Genomic DNA, 27,037 nt, shown 5'->3' with positions numbered 1-27,037 from the left:
AAACTTTACAAAAATGTGCCATTAAGATTGGAACCGTTTGTTTTTATTCGAGTATCGATTTTAATTGTAGCTTTAGTTTTGTTTTTTGTTCGTATTGTGAAAGTTATCGTTTTGTTATTATATATCATAGCGTTATAAGAAGAGCGTGTGAATTTATAATTGGGTAGTTCTAAAACGATGTACGACACTCAAATCCTTTCCGAGCATTACGAGAGCAGCATGAGTGATATTTAGTCATAGTTATAGTTACGACAGTGAAGGAGGTAAACTCGTAAAGATATCGACATGTTTCGCTAATAGCTCTCAGCCTTTAATAAGCACTAAAAGCGTGCTCTCCGGACAAATCGCATTATTTTTTATAACACGATAATTTATTATCGATATTGTGGACAAGTTTATCGATTGTTTATCTATATCGGCCGCATCAATCAGGCGTATGAACGAAAGTCGATGAAGACATTATCCTACATAATAACACCTCAAAAAAAATCATAAACGTGCCGCATTTATTAGTTCAATAGCTTTTGTGGTAATAATGTGAAGCTATTTATTATTATATAATTATACAGTCATAATCGGGCGTCGATTAATTGGAGTAGACGTCTAATCGATCACGCGGCGTGACGAATCGTGTTGTTCGCCGTCGATGTTTCGTTTTTTTTTAAATATCGATTTCAATATGTCGAGGTTATGTGTTTAATGGGTCGATTTAGTTTATCTCGTGATCTCAGTAACGAGATTCTCGATTCACGTTTATTTTAAAATTTGTTAAAATAAAGAATTCAGTTTATAAGAAAGCTCAGCAGTGAATTAGATTGCCTAATCAAAAGCACGTAAATTGCAAAACACTTCACAGCACTCGCGTGTTTTTAATTTTTTACCTACATAATTAAAAAAAGTGATAACAATTAACTAAACCTGTATATGTAATAGAGTTATGGTGTCCATGTTTGGAAATGTATCAAAACGGAGCATAACCGAAATAATACAAAAATTATGCTTGGTGTACAGGACAAAATATTAGTTTAGTGATTGAATTGGTATTTTTTTATTACTTAGATGAATGGACGAGGTCACAGTCACTTGGTGTTAAGTGGTTAGTGGAGCCCATAGACATTTACAACGTAAATATGCCACCCATGTTGAGATACAAGTTCTAAGGTCTCAGCATAGTAACAACGGCTGCCCCACCCTTCAAATTGAAACGCATGACTGCTTCACGGCAGAAATAGGCAGCACCACCCTACCCGTGCGGACTCACAAGAGATCCTACCACCAGTTAAGTTTTTTCCAAACTGCCTACGAAACCTTTAGATGTCGGCAATTATTGTTCAATTTCGATCGATTTCGAATACTAGTAAGAAAAAGTGTATTAAACGTTTCAAATCAAAATGCATAGGCTACATATACCTACCTAAGTTTAAGCAGAACTCAAAATACTCAATGCGGCCGCTAAGTTTGAACATAAAATAATAAGAAAAATCCACAGCGTAATTCAAAATACAAGTGTTAATTAATGTTTATCTAACGTGTAATTTACTATAATAATACTTAATTTTATCAGCACGAGGGGTGCTACAAATCTTCATATCTCTCCCGATAGCGCGTGTTTATGAGATTGTAAAAATAAACATATGGAAGAAACATTCGTTACGACTAGAGACTACTGCCGTGATTTAATAACCAAACAAGCGAATAAAACATATTTTTCCAATCCGCTTTAGCTTTAAAAACGCGTTATCTATTTAGTTATGTCATGAATCGTAGACATTTCATTATCTTTCTATACCTATATATTCAACAACAATGCTTTTTTATTCTTTTTTTTATTGCTTAGTTCGGTGGACGAGCTCACAGCCCACCTGGTGTTAAGTGGCTACTGGAGCCCATAGACATGTACAACGTAAATGCGCCACCCACCTTGAGATATAAGTTCTAAGGTCTCAGTTTAGTTACAACGGCTGCCCCACCCTTCAAACCGAAACGCATTACTGCTTCACGGCAGAAATAGGCCGAAATAGGCATTCCCCGTGCTATATACCATATAATATTGGGTAGGTTCATATCCATCTTCATATAATAAATTATAGTAAATTAACAAATAACAAACAAACGATACGGATGAGCTCTGTGTTATTTTTGTTGTTAAATCGTTCTAGATAAATAGATCACGATTGTGGCATTTCACACACGGACACGCGGTAGCGTTAACTGAATTAATTCCCTAGAACTGGTACAATGCCTCTTTTACACATGGCTCCAGAATAACTGAGTCTATTGTCGAACAAAAACTGAATTGCCCTAACAATAACTTGAAGAGTCCTTACATAAATACAAGTTGTGATTTACAAGATTCGAACGATTAGCGAGCGAACACCACTCACTCACGCGAATACTTTCTCTTCTAAATAGGAAACGATCTTGTCTTAGACTCATCATCGTGTACTGCTACGAACAACTGTCCGCTTGCCTGTAAGTCCCCACTTGGGAATAGTACACCTCAGATTGAAGAATCAAAATCAGATCGACGAAATTTGGTCATAACACAGACTGGATATGATGATTGAGATAAATTGTAAATGAACAAGACTAGACAGGTTATTATCATCTAAGATCCCGTGGCCTCAGAGTGACCAAGATTCGCCCAAGTTTTGCTCAGGTTCATCCAGTACTTTACATCTTGGTAAAGGTAAGAGGTTATCAATTAGAGCGAGGTCTCTTTTTAAGCCGTCGGCGTGTAGTCGACGCGCGGTCACGGATTACTCTTAAACGAGCCGTCTGCTGTAATTTGCTGTCGAATTCGCCGCGTTATTACAGTGCCGCGATACCGTTTTACGGGTTAAGTGAAATTCGCGTTTCGGATTTTATGCCATAAATTGAACGATTGGAGAATGTGATTTTTCATTCGTGTTCCAACAGCTCGATAAGCTTAAATGATACATGTCTGTATTGCACTTCGATCAGAAGGGTGGGGCAGTCGTTATGGAGTACATTTGAGACTCAAAGCTCTACTTGTACTAGGTATGCTATATACTTGTAGAAGAAATAGTAAAAAAGCTTTTAAATGGCTTTTGATTTTTGGCACCAGTTTACAAGTGCCAAACACAACACCCGTTTGTACACCAACAAATTAAACATGATGTCTCCCAAACATTTTTATTATTGAAAAAAATCGAAAACAATCATTAACAAGCATAATAAAACATCGAAATCTTCCAATAAATATAGAATAATTTACCTATTATACTTGGATCAAGATAATACTATAACACGATCTAAAAGGAATGTTTCTAAAATAAAAAATGAAAATTGTATTCAATCTACAATAACATCTAGAATCAATTAATAAATAATAAAACGGTTGAAGTAAGGATGGTACAATAAAATGCGGGATGAAGCGGGATTCCGCGGCTCAGCTCTATAAATCCCGGGGCAACTAGTGTCCCACTGGGACGGGACGAATCTTGATAGGGATGTCACTAGTAACTAAATTTTTCTTATTAAATTACTGTCGGTAATGAGTTAGCATATTATCTTGAGCACTATGTGTACTGATGAACAAGCATTACAACACAAAAACGTTAAGAAATTGAAATAAGCTCTTTTCACTACTTGCAGAAGTCCCAAATGTGTATTTTCCATTATCCTATCGATTTCTACCTCAAAGCACTCGTGTATACTAAGTAGTAAAATTAGCATACTAACACAAACAAATTGAGCCTTCAGCCTCATCTCTCAAAATTTGACCGACCATTAACTTTGTGTGGTCAACGGACTCCGCCTAATATTTTACACCAGGTAAATAATGGGCATTTTTAAAACAATAAAAGAGTTGAAGTCACATATTGTGGACATCTACTAAATAAAGAACAAAGTGAGAATAAGAAAATACGTATCATGTCAAATTCTAAATTATTAAATAATTTGCCAAGATTTTATGAATAACCATGAGCAACCCTAAGTTCAGGGGACGTGAGGACACGACCGGTGGCATAAATAACGCGGTCTTGTACTACTTGACCAGTAAGACACAGCCTGACCCGGACATGACATCCTTGGAGTCGTTAATGAGATTATTTTTTTCAATTTAACGAAATACTTTTTATGTAGATATCTTAATAGAATAATTTAGTTACATAAAGAGTTAAGTATACAGTTGTTTTTATTTGATTGTCGAAAGTGAACATAGCCCTAATTTTTCACTGTGGCCTATTTCATTTTTTCGATAACACTAAAAAAGAAATCTATGACAAACTTTATAAAAAATTGGATTGCACTGTTATTGCCCTTCTGTTGTTTGTCGTTATACACGCTTCTGGCTCGTTTACTACAAAACATGTTTTTGCAACCACTAAACATATCATCTAGTAATTAAAAAAACACTTTGAAAGATTTCAGTTAAATTAATTGTAGTAAACAAACCGACTGCAGTTTCAGGTAGGTAGAAAGTTAGGCTTAGGTGCGGAGAAAGATCTCACCAACTCTAAAAAGGCATGCAAAAACGAAGCTTTACATTTAGTGTCACAATTACACTGTTGTAGAATTTTTTTCCTGCTTACATAATATTTTTTTAAACTAACATACATTCTAGTCAGGTCTTCGTTCTGTAAGAGTAAAATAATTACATTAGTTTGGTGGCAATAACAGTAATTTGGTACGGGTAACGGGCGAGCGTACGACACAGGCCGCCCGCGGCGAGCGTCACCACACCAGGGCGTGGGGCTCCCAGGGCTTCTACCGATACTGAGGAAACTTGCAATCCAAACACTGCCATCTAATATTTAGAGTGAGCTTATATTGATTCATTACTTTTTTTCACAGTATTTGTGAAGGCAAAGGCAGTACGGTATCCTCTGTTTGATCTAACAAAATTAGATATTCGCAGCACTAGTTTCGGTCGTAAATGACTTTTTTTTATTGCTTAGATGGGTGGACGAGCTCACAGCCCACCTGGTGTTAAGTGGTTACTGGAGCCCATAGACCCATGGGGTGGAATCTACAACGTAAATGCGCCACCCACCTTGATATAAGTTCTAAGGTCTCAATATAGTTACAACGGCTGCCCCACCCTTCAAACCCGAAACGTATTACTGCTTCACGGCAGAAATAGGCAGAGTGGTGGTACCTATCCCCGCGGACTCACAAGAGATCCTGCCAGCAGTAATTAACAGTATAAGTATATAACAGTATAAGTAATAAACAGTAAAAGACTGTGTCCTCTGTTTATTTCACAATACTAAGATACGGTAACAGGCAGTATATATAACCTGTTAGAATTCTGAGGAAGCTTTCCATCCAGAATAATCCTTGTATAGTTAGCCCTAGAAATATTAAAGTAATACAGAAATATACTAAATCTACTAAAGGATGCTTATTCATCCTAACAAATGTTGCAGAGCAAAATGTAACGCGAAATAATCAGAAATCCATTAAAAGAACCATTCCAAATTCAAAACACACCATTCATTCTAATTATTATTACAAAACTTAACAAATAACAAAAATGAAACAAAACTCGTGTAACATTTATAACAAACAATTTTATCTTTAGTAAGCACCCCGCGATGATAATGTATGATCATAATGACAGGAGACCGTTTGCCTTCAAAAATAAAGTGAAGCCATGTTGAGTCTGTGGTATTCGAAGCGCGCGCCTAACATTTTATTTAAATGTAAATGTTACATATTTAGTTTGATGTTTATTGGTTAGTGAGTTAATATGATATAATTTCATTACATTTTCCTAACATACTATTTAGTAACCCTATTAGCTGATCTACGTAATGTTTGTACCTTTAAAGCCTAAATTGACTGAGGAGCAGGTAATGTCTTAGTTGTGTCCTTGTGGTAGCTGAAATCCTTGAGAAATGTCGACTTTTCAGTCATCAACTAGAGCGCATACACGAGTGTCTTGAAAGGCGAAAATTGTTTGAAAGTAAAACGGACATTTTTACTTGTGGTTGGACGTCTTGTCAGTCCGCACGTGTAGGTACCACCACCCTGTATAATGAACTATACTTAGGCCTTAGAACCCATATCTCAAGGTAAGTTAGGTTAGGTTAGACGTTTACGTTGTAAATGTCTATGGACTCCGGTAACCGCTTAACACCCGGTGGACCGTGAGCTCGTCCATCCACCTGAGCAATAAAATTAAAAATAAAATAAAACTTAAAACAATAAAAAAGACACTAATGTCAAAAGTTCATTCGACTTTCAATAAATCGCTTTTGCCAAAGCCTTATTTGCACAAACAATTTTACTAAAACTTAAACACCGCTGTCTACAATGGCGAGACATAAGGTCTGAGTCTTGAGTAACAGTTATCCTACACTTCAAACAGAGCCTGGTGATTGTTACATGTCAAAATCAGAAACATCACAGTACAACAAAACCGTTGTCTACATAATAAAACTTCACACTATACACAACCAAAAGAAATGATATCTTCTATTCTGTTATTAATATTTAATTACTGCGTTTTGGTTTGAAGGGTGGGGCAGCCGTTGTAACTACACTGAGACCTTAGACATATCTCAAGGTGGGTGGCGGCATTTACGTTTTAGATGTCTATGGGCTCCGGTGGAGGGCTGTGAGCTCGTCCACCTAACTATGCAATAAAAAAAATCATCCATCCATCCAATTGGATGGCAGTGGTATAAACTGTAAAATTAACACTTCGACTTCATATATCCGGAAGGGTGGTGACATATCTGGATTTCTGTAATCACTGAACACCAGGAGAAGCATGAGCTCGTTCAAACATACACGCAATAAAAAATAAAAGCCCAATAATAAATACTTTGTATAAATGAAATCAAAGTTCCTTTATAGGTATCAAAATTAATTAACTCATGATTAAAATAGTTTACAACCGAGAAATATCAATTTGTTATTGGTAATTAACAAAATAATTATAATGTTATTAAATTAATATTTTCGTAACTCAGTAAACATATAATATGTATTATTGGCACGTCTGTGAGTATGTGTACATCACAAAGTGTTCAATTAATAGTGTTTTGAAATTCAAACGGATTGTCTGGACAGCGCGTATTGAATTAATATTTTATCACTATATCAACTCGGGCGAGTGATCCGCTACCAACGATTCTCGTCAGATTATCGATTGCTTGTAAGTAAACTATTCTAACGAATAATCATTTATTTTGTCTTTCATTTCGAGTTTCCAAAATGCAATTTAAATAGGCCAGAAGTCACAGGACTCTTTTAATTGGTTCAGCTTTTTTGTCATCCTAACATAGTACTTCGTTTATCATTCTTAAATAAATAGAAACTTTGTTCCTAGGATTTGCAGAACCTCATTAAAATCCGTTCAATTCTAAAATAATGCATAGACGTCGTTAGCATTAAAAAAATAGGTATTTAAAGTTTAATCCAAAAACTAGTTTTGCCAAACATGTTTCTCTGGATGTTTTAGCGTCACACCGCTTCGACAATGAACAACATTTTATTTTTCCTTCGAAATAAGAAACAATAGTACGAGACCGACATATCCACGTAGCTATAAAACTAATTAGAGCTTACATGTCACAGCGCGGCTTTATGGCGGTCATTCTACGAAATGTCACCACACATCAACCAAATCAAAATATATTTCGTCTCTAAGCGTTACATTGTTTACGAAACTCATTGAAAATTATTATAGAAAAACTGGGATCTCACTTACTCGTTGGAACCGGCAGGGGTGGCTATATAATTAATTTATATGCAGACAAAAACCGAAAACCTAAGTAATAAATCCTAGAAAGTCAAAAAGCCAACCTCCAAAACTTAGTTCCTATCCACAACGGGTATATAAAATTTACCCAAATTTTAGTACTAGCTCGAACTTATTAAGTTTAGCTAGAGAGGTTTATGTTTCACCAGTTCGTGCGCACACGACCCACGGAGAACTAAGTAGTTTCCGAAACATATCGATAATACCGCCGCCCACCTTGAGACATGAGGTTTCCATCTCAATTGTATTACCATATTACCACCTCAATTGTATTGTATTACGGCTGTCCTACGCTTTCAGCCGGAAATCGTGTCTGTTTTGCGAACGGTACCTACCCGTGCGGCCAGTACGTAGGATCATACGCCCTACAATCTGTAAGTACGCATTGATCATCGCCGATTCGATTTTTGGAACGAAGATTATTTATTTTACTTTGCAAAATCATTTTTATTTCACTGTTCCATCTGTATTTAAATAATAAAGTTAATATTAAAAAAAAAAAAAAAATTGTTTTAGGATACCTTTTTGATAACAGTTTCTTTCTAAGTCGTCGTGGCCTAACGGATAAGACGTCCGATGCATTCGTGTTGAAGCGATGCACCGATGTTCGAATCTCAGGCGGGTACCAATTTTTCTAATGAAATACGTACTCAACAAATGTTCACGGTTGACTTCCACGGTGAAGGAATAACATCGTGTAATAAAAATCAAACCCGCAAAATTATAATTTGCGTAATCACTGGTGGTAGGACCTCTTGCGAGTCCGCACGGGTAGGTACCACCCACCGCTCTGCGTATTTCTGCCGTGAAGTAGTAATGCGTTTCGGTTTGAAACGTGGGGCAGCTTTTGTAACTATCCTGAGACCTTAGAACTGATATCTCAAGGTTGGTGGCGCATTTACGTTGTGGATGTCTATGGGCTCCAGTAACCACTTAACACCAGGTGGGCTGTTAGCTCCTCCACCCATCTAAGCAATAAAAATAAAATAAAAAATAAAAACAAATATCTTGCTGACGCGGTCCCCCGACACACATTAGTTCACAATGTTGCTTGTCATGGAAGACATTTTGTTGTATCGGAACTTAGGGGCAATGAAACGACCGTACGTAATAACAGCTGGTTTATTACTACCGTGAGCGGAGCGATATACGAAGTACATAACAAACACTGCACTCCTCCCTCATTATTTTGAAATCCTGACAAAGAAAACAACTAATTAGCTTATCGTTAATTTAAAAATACTTCTTATAATCTACTACTTTTCTTGTCCTCTTTGGTCGACCACACTGTCTTTCATTATCTGGCGCCCTCTCTTCTAATCTCACGTTATCGGGGTCATCTGATGCTACAATAGGGTAATCAGGTTCACACTCGGTCGGCAGGCTGGCAGCTGCGATGTTTTCACTAGCCTCCTCCCATTCATCGCCCTCCTCATCCTCCCCCCTCACAATGTCAACGTTATTGCCGTGCGTGGGGGCCGATACTGGTGCCGGCTCCGGTACCGGCGGGGACGATATAGGTGAGGACAGCACTAACTCAGAGCTAGGCTGCGATACTGATTGCACTGTTGTGGGTCGATCCGGAACTGAAATATCAGCGCCTTCGGTGGAAACAACATTGCTCACAATTGTTTTTGACCTAGCATCCGTGTACTTCCTAATCTGATCCAAATGTCTGACACACGTTGAATCACAGTTTTCAAAATTGATCTGAAACATTCTATTGCCTAAGATATTCGTTATTTTTCCTTTCATCCAGCTAGCCTTTCGAGCAATAAAAAATCTTGCCCAGACTATTTCACCTATTTGGAATTGTCTAGATTTACTTAGTTCTTTATTAGGAACAACTGCATTATCTTCCACTTTTTTAGTGGGTAATATTAAATCTAATCTTGTTCTTAAATTACGTCCAAACATCATACTTGCAGGTGATGCGCCTGTTGTGCAATGTATACTATTACGATAATCGAACAAAAATCCAATTAATTTTTCTTGAATAAGCCGTGGATTGAAATTAGTATTATATTTATTTTCTTCGATTATACATTTTAACATTTTTCGGCAAGTTTTCACCGAGTTCTCGGCTTGGCCGTTACTTGCTGGATGATAGATCGGTGAATTTAAGTAATTTATACCGTTATTTTTGCAAAATTGTTGAAATTCCACGGAACATATCTTAATGTCGTTATCTGATACAATTTCGTTAGGGATACCGAAAACTGAGAATAATTCTTTCAGTTTCAATATTAACGCACTAGTGGAGGTGCCGCAATTCATATGAATGCATTCGAGCCATTTACTAAATGCATCGATAACAATTAAATAGTGTACCGTTTGGCCTATAGACATATAATCTATGTGAATACGGTGCCATGGGGCAGGCGGGCGCGGCCAGGGCGCGGGGGGCGCACGGGCCGGCGCGCTGCGCTGAGCGGCGCATACGTCACAGCTGCCAACTAAACGCTCAATATCGCTGTCAATACCTGGCCACCACATGCGACTTCGTGCCATATTCTTCGTCTTAACGATACCGAAATGAGCACAATGTAGTTCTTCTAACATACGATCTCGAAATACCGCCGGAATGACTATTTTATGTCCACGAAACAAACAACTATTGATAATTTCTAAATCAGTTTTACACATAAAATAGGGTAATATTAATTTGCAACTAATCTTTCGCGGCCACCCCTGCTGCATATAATTAATGACTGTTTTAATAGTTTTGTCATTGGCGGTGGCATGCTGTATTCGTTCGAAAGAGACTGGTTCTTGTGTTGCATCCATAAAGGAGATAGCACTATGTTCCTCGCTTTGTTTCCTATCAGCTGACCCGTTCGGTTCGTAAGCTAACGGCGCTCGGGAAAAGTAATCTGCCACAATATTGTTTTTGTTACTTATATATTGCACAACGTAGTTATAAGCAGATAACATAATAGAATATCTTTGTAAGCGTAGCGCGGCGGTCACTGATATGCCGTTTTTTTTACCAAAAATAGATAGGAGCGGTCTGTGGTCTGTTCTTAATATGAATGGTTCCTGACACCCATACAAATACTGATGAAAGCGCTTAACGCCAAACACTATAGCCGTCGCCTCTTTATGAATCTGACTATAATTCTTTTCGCTTGGCGATAAGGAACGCGAACCGAACGCGATCGGCCGTTCTGTACCGTCGCTGTAGCATTGCGCGAGTACCGCGCCGAGACCAGACGGGCCCGCATCCACTGTCAATGTTAGCTGCGCCCTCGGATCGAAATGTGATAGTACGCGGTCCGAGGCGAGTTCTTTTCGCACGGAATCAAACGCAAGCTGCTGTCGCTTATCCCAGTGCCATTTTATGTCGTCTTTTAATAATTCGTTCAGCGGACTTAATAATGAGGATGCATTAGGAATAAAATTCCTGTAGTAATTAATTACTCCGAGAAATCTTTTTAATTCTAGGACATTTGTGGGTATTGGGGCTTTTAGAATTGCATCTACTTTACTGGGACATGTTTTAAGACCATTTTTATCTATTTTAAAACCTAAATATGTGACACTGTCCTGGAAAAAAGAACATTTTTCTTTTTGAAGCCTTAACCCAGCATTTTGTAATCTACCTAGCAATAAACGAAGTCTCTGCAAATGTACGGTTCTACTTGGGGCTGTTAAACAAATATCATCATACCAACACGACACTCCTTCAATACCTACTACTAGAGATTCTATTGTGCGCTGGAAAATAGCTGGGGCATTCGCGAGACCGTACACTAAGCGTGTATATTTGAAAAGTCCTTTCGGTGTATTTATAGTTGTGAGGTCTTGAGAGGCTTGAGACAAACAAATTTGATTATAGGCATTACTTAAATCTAGCTTAGAATAATGCTCGCCGCCGCCTAACTTCGCGAAAACCTCGTCTATGTGGGGTAATGGATATTTGTCAATTTTTAAAACTTTATTTAGGGTACAGGAAAAATCTCCAGCTATTTTCACTTTACCATTCTCCTTCAGAACTGGTACTATGGGCGTAGCATAATCTGAAAACTGTACTGGTACTAATATACCTGCTTCGACAAGCCTATGTAATTCTTCTTCAACCTTGTCCTTTAGAGCAAACGGTATTTGGCGTGGCTTAAAAAATTTAGGTGTTGTATTTTCTTTCAAGTGTAAATGCACTTCATATTTATTAAAACGGCCCAATTCATCTCTCCAAATGTCAGGGAATTCATTCAAGATCTGCTGCACCTCTTGGTATTCCGCTCTAACTGATAAATTATTATTGTTACACATAGAAACTAAACTCATATTAAATTGCGTCATGAAATCCCGCCCTAATAATGGTGGACCACCTTCTGAAATTACATAAAACGACATAGGCTTCATAATACCATTGTAACTTACTTCACAATCGAAATAACCTACGGGCGTAACTTTATGCTTAGTATAAAGACAAAATACTATATCAGACTTACTTAATTTGTATAATGGGAAGTTATCCCTGTAAAATCTTTCTGAAATTACACTACGAGCAGCTCCGCAATCTAATTCCATAGAATAAAACTTATTATTTATAGAAATGTTCAACTTAATAGGATCGTAGCGAACATACCTTAAATTATACAAATCACATTTTTTACATTCGTGTCCATCACTTTCGTTATCATCCATATTATTTAACGACAGTTTTCCGACCTTTTTGACACTGCACACTTTCTTAAGGTGACCCTTTTTACCACAAATCATACACTTATAGTCTTTGAAACGGCACTTTTCTACGGAATGACCTTTCAACCCGCACACTGCACAGCGCGCGGCTGCAGCCGATGCCCACGACGACTCCGCCTGCGCCGAGGCGCCCCGCGCCCGACGCTCGCTGACACGATACACCATCTCTTGTTTGATAAGCTGCTCACTACCATCAACATCAGCTCTCGCCGCCCGCGCACACGCAGTCTCCTGGGCTATTTCAATAGCTCTCGAAAGCGTTAGGGAGTTCGAGTCTTGTTCGAACAATCGATCTCTTTCTGGACCTACTTTCAGGCCTAGAATAAATCGATCACGTAGCAACGTATCTAATTCTGTACCGAAATTACAGTGCACGGCGAGTCCCCTCAGACGTGCCGCCCAATCTTCGACTTTCTCACCGTCCATTCTGATCGCACCATAAAATTTTGCCCTGTCGGCAAAAGTCGATCTTTTCGGTTGAAAATGTCCGTTGAGTACTCTAACCAGCTCAGTCCATTGTACTATTTCTACCTCCTTAGGATGTACGAGGTTCCTCACAAGCCGATACGAATCATCTGAAAGATGTGCAATAAGCACGGAGCACCAATCTTCAGCTAAAACTTTGTTCAACTTTAGGAAATTTTCTAATTTCTTGTAAAAGATCTGCCATTCTTGGGTTTTATAATCAAACTCAGATATGTTTCCTATAAGTTGAGCCATATTTTTTTTATATATATAATATGCACTTGTGGGTAATTCGTCGCCAGTTGTTGTATCGGAACTTAGGGGCAATGAAACGACCGTACGTAATAACAGCTGGTTTATTACTACCGTGAGCGGAGCGATATACGAAGTACATAACAAACACTGCACATTTACCAACATTTAGATACGAAATTCAAAATCGCAACTTGTCTATGGGATTTTGACACCAGCAAAGTGACATCGCACGATACGAGTACACCGGGCACCTTAAACTTTTAGGCCAAGACGAAATCTTGCAAAATCCCTATTTTCCATATTGAAGATTTGAAAACCATTTCATTTGTATTTGAAGCAATAAATCTACGTCTTTAACGTCGTTGTTAACAAAAGACTACCTTTGAAACAGAACAGCTACCAAAGATATCTCATTTGCATCCGGTACGTACCGTTTTGATCGGTACATACCAGTCCACTTGCTTCATTTCTGCATTACCACGTTCGGAAATGTACTAAACATACAATTTCTTGTCAATTTATCTGTTGGCGAAGAAGCAAATGTGTTATGCTAATAATTAGTCAAGACACCACGCCACGGCGGGCAGTTTGCAGTTAGTTAAATGTTGTTAAATTAAGGTAGTTAATATTAAGTATAGTGGCTGTGTTTGTAGGAAGTGTTGTCTACGGGTATGCGAAGGAAATAATGAACATTACCTATAGTGAATTACCTGTGCTTTATCAATACGATTTATATATATAAAAAATAGTTTACCAGTCTCAAGTCAATATTATTATTTTTTATTGTAACTTAAGGAAGACGAGCATACAGGTCACCTTATGGTAATTACTTACCGTAGCTCATGGGCAACACCCAAGCCGCGGCTGAAGACTCTCGAAATACTAAAATCAATTATTTATTAAACGTTATGGACGTAGTTCTTGCAAACAACAGACCAGGGTGTATGAATGATTCGCGGCAGAAATGTTTAGGCCGGTGGCAGCCCGGGTAGGCTTGATTAATATATTTTTTTACTGTCAGTATTATCAATCAGCACGTGTAGATGCAGATACCAGCCACCACCACGCCCATTTGTGTCGCAAAACCATTTTGAGTTCACAATTTTCGTTACGATGGCCATATCACGCAAGCATGCGATCGTGAGCTCTTCTGCTAATCTAAGCAATACTTATGTCTTTAAAAACATAACGAAGATTCACGACTCGACTTTAAAAACGAAAGCGCTTTAGCACTTGAATAACATAAATTAAACAAATAAACTGCAGACAATACTAGCTTCTGTCGTCCTGAACATAAGCCCCGTAATTGAATAAAGAATCCTCATCTCCCATATTGCTCTTCGAATTGAATGAAAACAATAGATCGACTCCCACACACGTTATCTTATGAGTTGGAGTGATCATTAAAAATTCAATCGCTCGAGTGTACTAGAACTGACATGGGAATGTCTATGGTAAGATCGGGCTGCCAATGTTATAGAGTTCGAGAGATTTTCGAATAATTTTGTTAATAAATTGAAAACATTTTAAGACTATTGAGAAATTTATTTATTTTCAATGTATAGATTTCCATGGTATGAAAGAAAACAGGAACCTGTGACAAGTATTTTCCACCACTTACCACTTCTAGGCCACGATTTGAACGGTGGGTCAGCCGTCCCACGCTTGTGACTTCAGCCTCATGTCTCAAGATGAATGGCCTTGAGACACGTTCACATTGTAATGTCCATGGCTTCCGGTAACCACATAAGATGAGGTGGGCTGCAGGCTCATCTTTCAGCCTATAAAAATAAATAAAAACAATATCTCGCTAATGTAATATATGAAAAAAACACTCTGGAAATACAATAATACTATTATTATACCTGTGACACCAGTTAAATAGGGAATATTTTAATAAGGTTGGCAACCCGAACTATATCCACCAAGTGGCTGATTCGACAAATTGTAGTGTGTCAAGACGGCGAGAACAGCCATCGAGATATAACTGAAGTTATCGCAGTACAACAATATGCTCGAGACAAATATTTTAGTTTAAATCTAAGCTTTGTTTTCATCTGGGCTAAGTTTTTTCCCTAGCGTATATAGACAAACGAGAACTCACGTCACATTTTTTTTTTATTGCCCTTGTAGGCAGACGAGCATACGGCCCACCTGATGGTGAGTGGTCACCGTTGCCCATGGACTTCAGCAATGCCAGGGGCAGAGCCAAGCCGCTGCCTACCGCAAAGTCTAACGGTTACTGAAGTCCATAGACAATATAATAAGAACTCTACCGCCCAGTTTAGAACCTGACATCAAAGTCCCAAAGGAATTAAGACAAATAGAACCCGGACCTGCTTTGTAGTGGAAATAAATATGACGTTACATATTACGAATACGTGCAAGCGGCCATAATACAACATCGAATTCGTAACTAGATATTTTTAAATTAAAAACTAAAATAGCAAACCTAACTAATACTTAAACTAATAAGGATAAAGTAATAAAATGATTAGTGACAATGGTTTTTAATATGTGTGCTAACTTTCAAGTTCATGTAGTTATTAAAAATTACGTAATAAATTGAATAGGAGCTAATAAAACCGCTCGTTTGAAGAGCAGTGCAGTTTAACAAATCTCAGTTATAATATCCGTATAAAATTAACGCCACCCTTGGTTTTGTATATTGAAATACATTGGAAATGGGATCTATGCACTGACCGGTGATTAACATTAACTAGTATACAATTTTAATGAAGATAAACCGTCTTGACTAATTTATTAATGCGTTTAATGCGTTTCAATTAAGGACAACAGTTGTCGGAGGGACTCGATCGCGGAAACGTATGTATACTTTGTAAGCGTCTGCAATATAGATTGGATTAGACAGGTTAATAGATATGCTAAACCTAAATGACAATTCTGATAATCCAAACAAAAATTTTCAAGAAATATTGTTCTATATTTCTACTAGCTGACCCGGCAGACTTCGTAGTGCCTGAATCGACCAATTAATAAAAGACCTAAACTTTTGTATAAAATAAACTTAAAACAAAGAAAAGGAATCCGTCCGACGGGGGATGCATCAAAGGGAAAACAAAATTGTTATTTTTATTTAATTGCGAGCATTTTCTTAATTATCTACCTTTTAAACCTTCTCTGGACTTCCACAAATAAGTCAAGACCAAAATTAGCCAGATCAGTCCAGCCGTTCTCGAGTTTTAGCGAGACAAAGGAACAGAAATTCATTTATATATTTCCATTCGCCGAGTTGAAACAGAAAAATAGACCGTAAATGTACCGTAATGTTTCGCGCGTCCGGCCGTGTATAATCTATGGTCCGGCCCAGCGGAAGTGGGCGCGGCTTCTGTCGCCTTCTCTTATCAGCTAACACTACCTAATACTATTCTAATTAGTAATATTTTTCGGATAAGAGTTTTGAGTGTAACCGTAAATCATACTTGTTTTTTTTTTCTATGATAAATCATTTGCAAACTTTTTTCTATAATATTATCTTTATGTTAAAATACCTATGTACACATTAATTAGGTATGTATTGTATTCATTTTCTTATTTCGAAATACGCGTAGCTTATAAAACATGTGACGTGAAAAAAATGTAGCACGTTTAATATGTTTCAAAGCCAAACCAAGCCATTGTGAAATTTAAACACGATCAAACCTTAGTAGCTACATTTTGATAATTTTATTAATAATTTTGTAAATTAAAAATATTATAAATACAAAAAACAGACCCATGCCAAGAAAGACATGTAGAGCTAGAAGTTTTTGACTGGTCTGTATTGCATTGAGGCATTAGTTGTGTCAGAAAAGAAAAAAGCCCATTGAGTTTCTCACCGGATCCTCTCAGTGGGTGGCAATTCTGATCCGATAGTAGATTCTGCCAAGCACTCCTCTTGCTATGGCTAGTGTTAGCAAATTCTCTCAGGTTGGGCCCGTGAGCTCACCCACCCATCCGGGCGTAGCCGAAATAGCCTCTTAAGCTACCAACGAATACGTAGGGAAAAAGAGAAAAACAATCACCTAGCGCACTACATCTACACTAATTGTTGGCTAACAGCCTTGGTTTTACCCAGCGGGTTCACGAATATGCAGTGAGTAAAATGAAAATGATTTAGTATCACCTCCCTAATTAGATAAGGCTTTTACTTTCGGATATTATTTAATCGACATTACGATTTCACGATTAATCCTTTTGCACCCCGTACCTTTTAAATACCGAAATATTAATTTAACAGTCAATAAAATATACTGTACTGGCCAAATTAATAAATTAAAAAAGAACGCCTACCAACGCTAGCAACTTAAATTTATTCTATTTCTTCTATCATCACTTTCCTAGACTAACAAAGTCGTAGCTACATTTGTACAAAAGTGATTAGCATATAGTGTGAGCCGTGATTTTGGTAAATAGAAATTTCGTTTAGCTTCCTCAATTAACACCGGCATCTGGCTAATACTAGAACATAATTACGAATGCCGGTAAACTATGATTGCAAACATAACCATATTTGCCCCTCTCTTCTTAGAAACCTTTAGGTGGTCTCAAACAACAGAAACTTAGCTTTGTTTAACCGCCAATTTGGGCCGACGTTGCTTTCATAAACACAATTTTAGATTTACAACTGTATTTAAGTAAAATATTCTTTATAACGTTGCGTTTAAAGCAATAATTTAAGCATGGAAATGGTGTTACATGCTCTTAAAATTTAATTGCATAGTGAATGCGCGAGCGCGCCCCATACATTCGCGCATGTGTTAATTACTTGTGTTTGAGATGTAGGATATATAAGGCGTGCAAATTCCTTTCCACTTAGAATCGTGAAGCTGAACATGGTTCTGCTTGCTTTTAGTTCAGTGCTTTATTGAAAGCAGTAAACTCACTAAGGTGAAAAGGTAAATAAACCTGTTATTAAATTTAATATTTCTGTAAATTAACAACATTTTATTTTCACATTAATTTAAATAAAGACGTCGAGTGTAAGAGTGCCGGGAAGTCGTTTCGGTCAAGAGTCATTTAGTGCGGTAGAGCCCTAAAAACATCCTTGGCCCCGCAGTTCCATACCCCGCGCGCCCCTTAGACGCGGCACCTCGTAGAAGGTTAGTCCCAGGGCACGAACAAAAAAAAACACGTAGGGCTGCTTCGCGCCAGAAATAGTGATTATGATACTACTACTACTACTGTCGTTGATCTGTAGCAGCAGTAGTAAGTAACTATCCTCACCTCCTCACCTATTTTCCTAAAAAACTTCCGTACATTTTTCTGCTTAAATTATGCTTACTACCGCCTGATTTTCTACTACAATTATTTCTTAATGTACCATAAACATATTTTATATATTTCTTTCCACGCAGGAAAAACTGATAGTATCTTGATCTAGCAATTTGTTTGACTAGGGTTTTCATCTTCAATATAAGTGGATGCCTGATCTATACTAATACTCTAAGCTGAAGAGTTTGTTTGGTTGAACGTGCTAATCTCAGGAACTGCTGGCCCGATTAGAAAAATTCTCTTTCTGTGTTACCAAGCCCATTTATTGCAGAGGAAGGCTATATGCTATATATATAGCATCACGCTAAGACAACCTGTAACAATAAAGCGGAACACTAATAAAGAATGTTTCACAATCGGGATTTTTTCCTTTTTGAGAGCTATGGTAATGGTTAAAGTTTCGTTAAAATAATGTATTGCAGAATTGTTCCCCTTTAAAAGTCTTAAAAAAGCCTTTGATAACCTGATGGCCCCTGATAACCTCCTCTTTTGAAGTCGGTTAAAAAGCTTGATTTTAGAGACAGCTTCCGCTACTTGGCCTCTAAATGTTGAAACAATATTCCTCCTCCTATCCGGCATCAGAGAACGCTAAGGTCCTTTAAAGCAAATTTAAAAGTATATCTTTTGAATATAAAAGTAAAATTCGAAAATATCCAATATAATTATTCCGTACTATAATTGTGCATTGCAACTGCTATTTTTATTTAATTAATGTCATTTTGTTGTCTTTTCCGTAATTTTTTTTTTTAATTCTTGTTTTTTTTTATATTTTACATTGTTGTGTACTTGTGTTTGTTTAAATCTGGCTTCCTTAATAAGTATAACGTGTTCCAATTTTAAAAAGAAAAGTAATAATTTGCTGAACTCATACTCAAGTGCACAATAATTGGTCGGTCTGATGCTGGTGTGCGCGTCACTCCGCAGGTGCCGGCGGAAGATCAGCGCCGCAGTACCGATTGTTTCGTTACTGTTAGGCATTGCTGAGCCGGTAACCGTTTCCAAGCCTCGTTATTTTTCTTATCCTTGTTTTTTTTTTTTTTTTTTTAATTTATGTTTGTAATAAATGTTTATTATTATTATTATTTTGTACTTCAAATGGTCTACTGCCCGAATCCTCTATTATTCAAAAATATTTCCACCTTTTACGTAAATGAATTAGCGGGTAAATTTAAGCGTTACATTTAATAAGAATTATCTGAATCGGTTTAAGCATTCTCGAGAAATCGGTGAACATACATAAATAATAAAATGGTGGTCGGATTGATAGCCTCCTCTTTTGAAGTCGGCTAAAAAGCGTCCTTTTGGTACTTCAAATGGTCAACTCCCCGAATACTCTATTATTCAAAAATATTTTCACCTTTTACGTAAATGAATTAGCGGGTAAAATTAAGCGTTATCCCAAAGCAACTATTCCACACGGAAAAAGTTGCGGGCAAAACCTAGTATTAAGTAAGCGCTCGCAATTCTTATCGTCAGCAACGATGATAGAAGTTGCAAACCTAGCGAATGGATAGCTATCTCTAGACAGTAGCTAGTAGTTCACTCTTTGCAACACAAGTGGGCAGCGGCATCCTCGCTGGGTGTCCAAGGGCTCTAGTGTCGAGTTTGTCCGCATAAACCCATAAATTAATAAAAAACGGAACATGCTTTCGATGAACTTCCACGTTCCACGGACGTTAAAAATCATGGCAAAGTTTATTTAAACGAAATTTCATCAACTCGCGCCTGCTGCCAGGCGCTGTATGGTGTCATCACTGAAAAACGTTATAAAAATTTGGGCGGGCGACAGTATTGTGCCTTGACGTTAACTAATTCCCAGAGCCCATACACTCGACACCTTCCATGATGTAAATAAAATATTGATGACGGTGATACCCACTGTACAGCTTACAACATGGCCCACCTTAGTAAAACGACCGCAACTTACTACTTTACAACTTAAATTAAGCGTAGGTAAAAGAAATAATAGAATAAAATAACATTATACCCTCATGGTTCGGGCACCCTGATCTAGATCCTGATCCAGTTGCTGATTACCAGTGGTGAGTCGACCTCCGTGCGCTGCGCATGATTCGCTCCATCTTCGTGTCATCCGACCACATAAGGCCTGATCTGGATGTATTGATGTTCTAGTTAATGTAGCTTCTAGCTGACCACGGCTGCTTCGCAATATACCTACCTGCACTGGATCAGCAAACGATAGCAAAGTCGAGAAAAGTCTTTGCAAGCGATGATCGACTTTTGTGAGACCAACGCTCTTTTGTTTCTGCATCAACCCGTCGCCGTCGAGCCGAGGACATGGATCTAGCCTAAATCTTGACCCCTTAAGCGTTATAGTTCCGTAGTCATAACGTCGCCGAGTACGTATTCTGCGTCCCGTGAGGATAGTAGTGGTAAGAGATGCAAAACGCATCAATTTACCTACCTACCTACCTATCCACCTATTTCGGTTGAAGTGTATCTCATTCTCGGAGGCTCGGGCGCGGATTGTTGAATGACAGGCACCTAAAGGCCTATAGTTAATGGAGTCAAGTAGGACTGCAATTTCAACCTAATAAAATAAAAAAAGTTTCTCTCACAGAATTAAAGTCTTAAATTATTTAAGTTACTAAGTACGTGAATTGTACTAAATACCTACCTATGTATATCTAACGCGTGTCAACCGCGGTCTTAAAATGCGAAATTAAGAGGGTTATGAAATGTAATAAATCTTAAACAACGCGATGAAACAGGGTTGATCACGATTTCAATTAACGTTACAAAAATGTTATAAGTTATTTAGTCTGCTGTTTCTTTCCCTTATATCTCCGTCCACCTGCGTCGAACCTATTTGCGGCAATCGAAAGTATGATGAATTTAGACTTGAAGGGCTTATTTATTCTCAACTACGTACGTACAATAGACTGTTGAATGCGGTTATCTGATCCATTTATTTCATCGTAATGCACAGTAGTTAGAAATTGAATTAACACATTAATATTTACACTATATTAGCAAAATGAGAGACGTTTTCTATACAATTAACAATTCGACCCTGTGCCTTAATGTGTCCCATCAGCAAAAAAGTCAATTTGTTATATCCTGCTTGACGGTCATGAGAGACCACTTATCATCAGGTGATCCGTATACACACTAGTCTGCCTACAGATAGTAAGAATGCCACGAATGGACCTGGAGCCAATCTTTCCGTCGAGGGAATTAAAAACCTTCATTATAACATTACAAGTAAGATCATAATTTATTGCAAATTATGTATTTAAATGAGCGTTTATTTATTTGTCAATAATTGGAGTCAAAAGTCCATAAAAGTATTTGTTAGCGGACTTCAAGGCTCAAAATAATTTGATATCGAGAAATTAAATAAAGTTCAACCCTATTAGGAAAATAAACACAAGAGACAATGTAAACTTTATTACTTAAACATAGTTAATTACTAATATTATTTTTAATCACAATGGTCGGTTGTGGCTCATTAATCATAAATATCATGTCGGTCGAAGAATACAGGTAACATAATCCATTAAGTGAGAGTGTAAATGTGTCCTCCGTGACCAACTGCATCGAGTTGTTTGTCGCGGGTTGAACCTCACAATCGAGAGGCATAACGTAGGACGCATCGTCACTGTCTGATTAGCGATATTAGTTAACATTTTGTTCTGGGATCAGTGTGCTTAGTGCGAGTTCTTTAACGATCTCATAATGTTTGCCTACGTTTGCCGCTAGGGGCGCTGGTCCAAATCCATACAAATTCGAGTTAACTTTTACGCTATCGAGAACGTTAAAAAACTCGCACTAGGCACACAGATCGTCAACATACATTTATCACATCATGTTTAATCAGGAAGTAGTCACCCTTCGATATTCACAACTGAAATGGAATCTTTAAAATTGTCATTTTATTCAAGTAGCAAGACTCGTTCTTCCCCGGGATCCTTGGATTACAAAAGTAGAGTCGTCACAGTACTCGGCCGCCACAACCTCCATCACGCGATCGCGTCTCATTTAGGCTTCGTTTCCTGGTCCGTGACGTATCGTATGTAGATGGTGTCTTCGGGCTTGGAGGCTTCGATCTGCGAGTCGTCGAGCTGCGAGCAGGCGATGGCGAGCGCGGAGCCGTCGTGCGAGAAGGCGAGCGCGGAGACGGCGGTGTTGTAGCGGTGGAACTGGCACAGCCGCTTCTTGTTGAAGCCGTCCCAGATGTTCACGTAGCCGTCCGAGCCGCCCGTCGCGAACGTGTTGTACACGGAGTGGAAGCTGATCGCGTTCACTGGATATATCTTTTCTAGACCTGTAACGGTATTTCGATGTTTCAATATTTTACGTTTTTGATAAACATGCAACATATCAGTTCAAACAATATACCAAGCTCTGTGTAAAAATAAAGAAATTGTGAGTAAATTCACAATTTTTTTTTTGAACAAAGTTCCTTATGCGACGATGCGTAGGGGTACCCTAACCGGGGAAAAACGTCCGTAACGTATGATTTTCATTAGTAATGCACACAGTGTTCGACTTAACTTTGTAATAACGTACAAAAAATAACATATTTTTTTATCATTCATTGACCACGATCTCAGAGCGTTCGTTTGCGCAATACACTAACTCTTATGCAAACAACCGTGAATGAAGTGTACCACAATAAGTTCGCACGTTACCGAATGACCGTGGGTTGTTGCGAAACCTGCAGTTTTATTTTCTTTATACCTCGAATAGAACTTTAAATTAATATTTTTATAATAAGGAACTTCATTCCTATCCGTTATCCCATGACACCACACATTTTTTTTTTACAAGCAGAACATTGGATTGCATCTACCGGTACAAATGTGATCTTATTAAAATTTAAAACAAAAACTGACCTATTTTTCAAGTGTTGACCTGTAATTAATATTGGTTGGAAAAGTTGCAGGATTACATAATGTTATACGTTCATCATAGAAATAATTGTTATACTGTGGGCTGCACCAATCCATGAATAGTGCCGTAAAAAAGTAATGAACATATAAATGCCATCTTTTACTATTAAGAATAATTATACTCTTCAGTAGGAGTATTATTTTTACTATAAGCTGAATTACTATTGTTCGAAACCAATCCGTTAGTTTTCGAATTCTTACCACGGCAACACGGGTCGCGATTTGACGGTGCCGTCGCGATTTGACATCTGTCACTTTGTCTTGCTTCTCGAACGGGACGGTACCTGTATATTGACGGTCTACGCTAAAGTTGTGTATCATCGCTAATCCTTATCCATTCCTGCCCCATACCCTTCTCCCTAAGTGATACGGCGTGAGAAGACGAAGGCATCGGTTCCGGTGAGTGATTGCATGATATTTTGTTAAAATAGTACATACGGCGCCGCGAATCGCGGCACATGTTCGACGCGCACCTCGTGCTGGTTTCCGTAGCCCTAGGCTGCCACGAGGTCGCTGGGTTCGAATCGAACAATTATCGTATCATACATTCTTAGCTCCTCTAAGATAAGGGCCCTTTTTTTTGGTCAGGAGGAAATCACTGGACTTTCGCCCTCCACTGGGGATGGAGGGCGGAGCATGTCAGAGTCGAACTGACTAAAACCTCCTGTCGCTCAACAACCAACGTCCAAGTGGCCTAGGGTCCAATTAGCAGTACAATCCTACCATGCAATATGATTAAGCAAGTAGGTTGTAACAGTTATGTATCAATTATTTCCTATTCATCAAAGAACATACCTCCTTCTTTAATCCGATGGCATTTGAAAGCATATTTCTTCTTCTGCACCTCAGGATTACTGTCCAAATACTCCACCGCCACACGTCCCTCTATTGAGCTGAGTACGTAGCCCTGCTTATTGGGAAACACTCGTATGCATCGTGTTTGATATTTGAGTGAGGATTCCCTCCTTTGATTTACATGCCCCATGTTACGAACGTCCCATACAAATATTTTACGTCCCGATGTACCAACTACGAACTTTTCGCCAACTATGCTCATTGTGTATACCTAAAAAAAACAATTTAATTTCAATTGAAATCTATAAAATCATAACTTACAGCAAACAAATTTATATATTCTTCTAAATATCCTCTATATTTTATACATCATAATGTTATCTTACTATAACAACAAATTTAGAACAAAGAGACATTTTGGAGTAGCCTCCTTTGACGAAAGGGAACCCCAAACCAAGATAATAATCTGTGGGTCATGTGTTCCACCAAAATCGTGTTTTCATCTGCCACAGTGCATTTAGCTGAGGCAAATAAAGGTTATGTTTAGTCATACAGGCTTTAAACAATCTTTTTGAGCTATTCTATTAGCAAGGAAAACCGATCTTTCCTAGAACTTATGATGAATAACATACATTTGCAAATAATTAGGCACTAGCTGTACCACTGACGTCAATCGCAATACGTATCGCATTTATAATGTAAGTTAAAATTGAAAAATACTCATAATTTAACAATTTTGCACATTTTTGCCAATTTGCAATTTTGCCTTGATTTCATATTTGGGCCTTGTGCAGCCACCTACTTTCTTTACTTTCTTAAGCGACACAGAGTTAAATAATACTATGCCTGAAGAATAAAGGTGTGGTGCATCATGTCAAGCGATGCAATTGTCTACCTCCTGTAGATATCCAGGTTTTTCTAATGAAATACATACTTAAGACATGTTCATGAATGAATTCTACAGTGAAGGATCATTTGCATACTTACTGGTGTTAGGGTATGTGAAGCCACAAGGTAGGTCCACTTAACATATTCCTGTCACAAAGCATTACATTCCAGTTTGAAGCTATTGTACTTTATAGCTGAGACCTAGAGCCCATCTCTCTAGTTCCTGGCAGCATTTACATTGTTGAGGTCTACAGGTTTCAGTTATCACTTAATACCCAGCCTTCTGTGATCTATCTAAGCATAAATAAAATTATAAAAAATATGTACGTAGACAATTTATGCTGATGTATGTGTTTCAAAGACTTGATTGTAGTTTGTTCATGGAACTTAAGATATGATACCACCCCCTTCAGTAAATGTACTTCTGCTACTGCCAACTGCCACAAATGGCATTGGCTATTTGAACGTGTGACCTTCCTTATGTGTGACTTAACTCATTTGCCAACATCAGCAGAACCATGTAACATTAGTAATATGAGAGATTTCAAAATTACCCGTTCATTTCCCTGATTGTAAGTGCCGACACAGTTTGGAACTCTGCTATCCCACATTTTGACTGTTCCATCCCAGCTTCCTGTGAGTACTGCATTAAGTTCAGATGCGAACTCTACACAGCGTATAGCTCCTTTGTGCTCTCCGAGGATAGTCTCCGTGCTAGCATTCAAATCATACATTTTGAGAGTCTGATCTAGTCCACCACTATATGAATGAACAGCATCCTGAAAAATGATTTAAAGAATATTTTTGTTGGATTCTAGAAGAATTGTTCACATTATAGATAAAGAGAATCATCTTTTTTTGGAAAGAAGTATGACTGGTGGTCCGGAAGCCTTTCCAGTTTCAAGAGACAGCTAAAAGATCACCTAGTAGATAGCATTGTTTCTTACAAATATTAGCAACAAAAAGGTGTCTATATTAACATTAATATTTAATAATTTAGTGATAAAATTAATTTAATAAGTTAGATAAGTTTAATTTAGTGATAAAATTCGATAAAAACTGGATGTTTTTTATTTAGGCTAAGAATTTCAAAATTTTTTACCCGAAAACAAACATCAAGAACCGGCAGTTCATGATTGTATTTATGTCTTTCTATATTCGCGGTCACATCATAAAGCCTCACAGAACAGTCCCATGAAGATACCAGCAAGTACTGGTTAGATTTCGGTGCAAATTTAACGCTCGAAATAGCGTCTTCGGGTAAGCTTTTTAATTTGAACTCGGTGCGCGACTCCGCCACCCGTGTGACAGTCATTGTGGAAGCAATCTTGTATGGGGTATAAAAACACTAATTAAAACTATAATAGAATTATTTATTTGAGAATATTCCAGTCGTAAGTTATTTGGAATCCAAATTTTTTATTGGTGAATTGAATTTCAATCGTTCTACGGTCACATTTGGCATAGAACTTGACAGTTGACATATCTCTTAATTAATTACAGATACTAGCAACTAGACTTTTTAACCCTTTTAGGGTGATTTTTGATCTTCGAAAATAATCTGAGTAGATAAGCCAGAATAAACGTAAACTTCAGTGGGCTTTTGTATATAATGACTGGAGTGGCAGATAAGGTAGTTCAAAAAAATTGATCTGGTTTGCATCTATTAGACCATTATACACTTCAGATCATTTTGACATTGTAGTTCTAGTGCTCGAGCTGCATGACAATATTCGTGTACTATTTTACTCTGCTAAGCACTTAACAATTTAATGGTTGTATAACCTAGAGTCAAGTAAAATAAAATATATCCTTCTATTCTCCAACCACTTAATGAACTAGAAATTTTGACGACACTTATATATCTTCAAATTTTCTATCTCACTGCTTAAATATATACTTTATTTGTTAAACAAGTTGTACTTGTTATTATTTTAAATTAAATACAGAGTCATAGCACAAACCACACTATTAACGTAATACTGAAGACTGAAGTTAG

General features: G+C 37.7%; 1 protein-coding gene across 1 annotated transcript; it reads right to left on the bottom strand.

The window, feature by feature from the left end:
• Positions 1-21,835: 21,835 nt before the first annotated feature.
• On the bottom strand, positions 21,836-27,036 carry LOC101738254 (mitotic checkpoint protein BUB3). The gene is made up of 4 exons (XM_004927339.5): positions 26,141-27,036; positions 25,593-25,817; positions 24,151-24,421; positions 21,836-22,727 (listed from the first exon to the last, which is right to left on the bottom strand). Exons 1-4 carry the CDS (start codon positions 26,351-26,353, stop codon positions 22,438-22,440), a joined length of 999 nt encoding a protein of 332 aa, XP_004927396.1. The 5' UTR covers positions 26,354-27,036; the 3' UTR covers positions 21,836-22,437.
• Position 27,037: the final 1 nt, after the last annotated feature.

Source organism: Bombyx mori, chromosome 11 (assembly GCF_030269925.1).
Source record: "Bombyx mori chromosome 11, ASM3026992v2".
In the NCBI taxonomy this organism is placed as follows: domain Eukaryota; kingdom Metazoa; phylum Arthropoda; class Insecta; order Lepidoptera; family Bombycidae; genus Bombyx; species Bombyx mori.
This window is presented reverse-complemented; position numbering and strand designations above follow the sequence as displayed.

Coding starts and splice junctions, on each gene's coding strand:
- LOC101738254 (XM_004927339.5), bottom strand. CDS start 26,353: ATGACTGTCACACGGGTGGCGGAGTCGCGCACCGAGTTCAAATTAAAA. Junction 25,818..26,140: donor TTCTTGATGTTTGTTTTCGG/GTAAAAAATTTT, acceptor ATCATTTTTCAG/GATGCTGTTCATTCATATAG. Junction 22,728..24,150: donor CCATCGGATTAAAGAAGGAG/GTATGTTCTTTG, acceptor ATACCGTTACAG/GTCTAGAAAAGATATATCCA.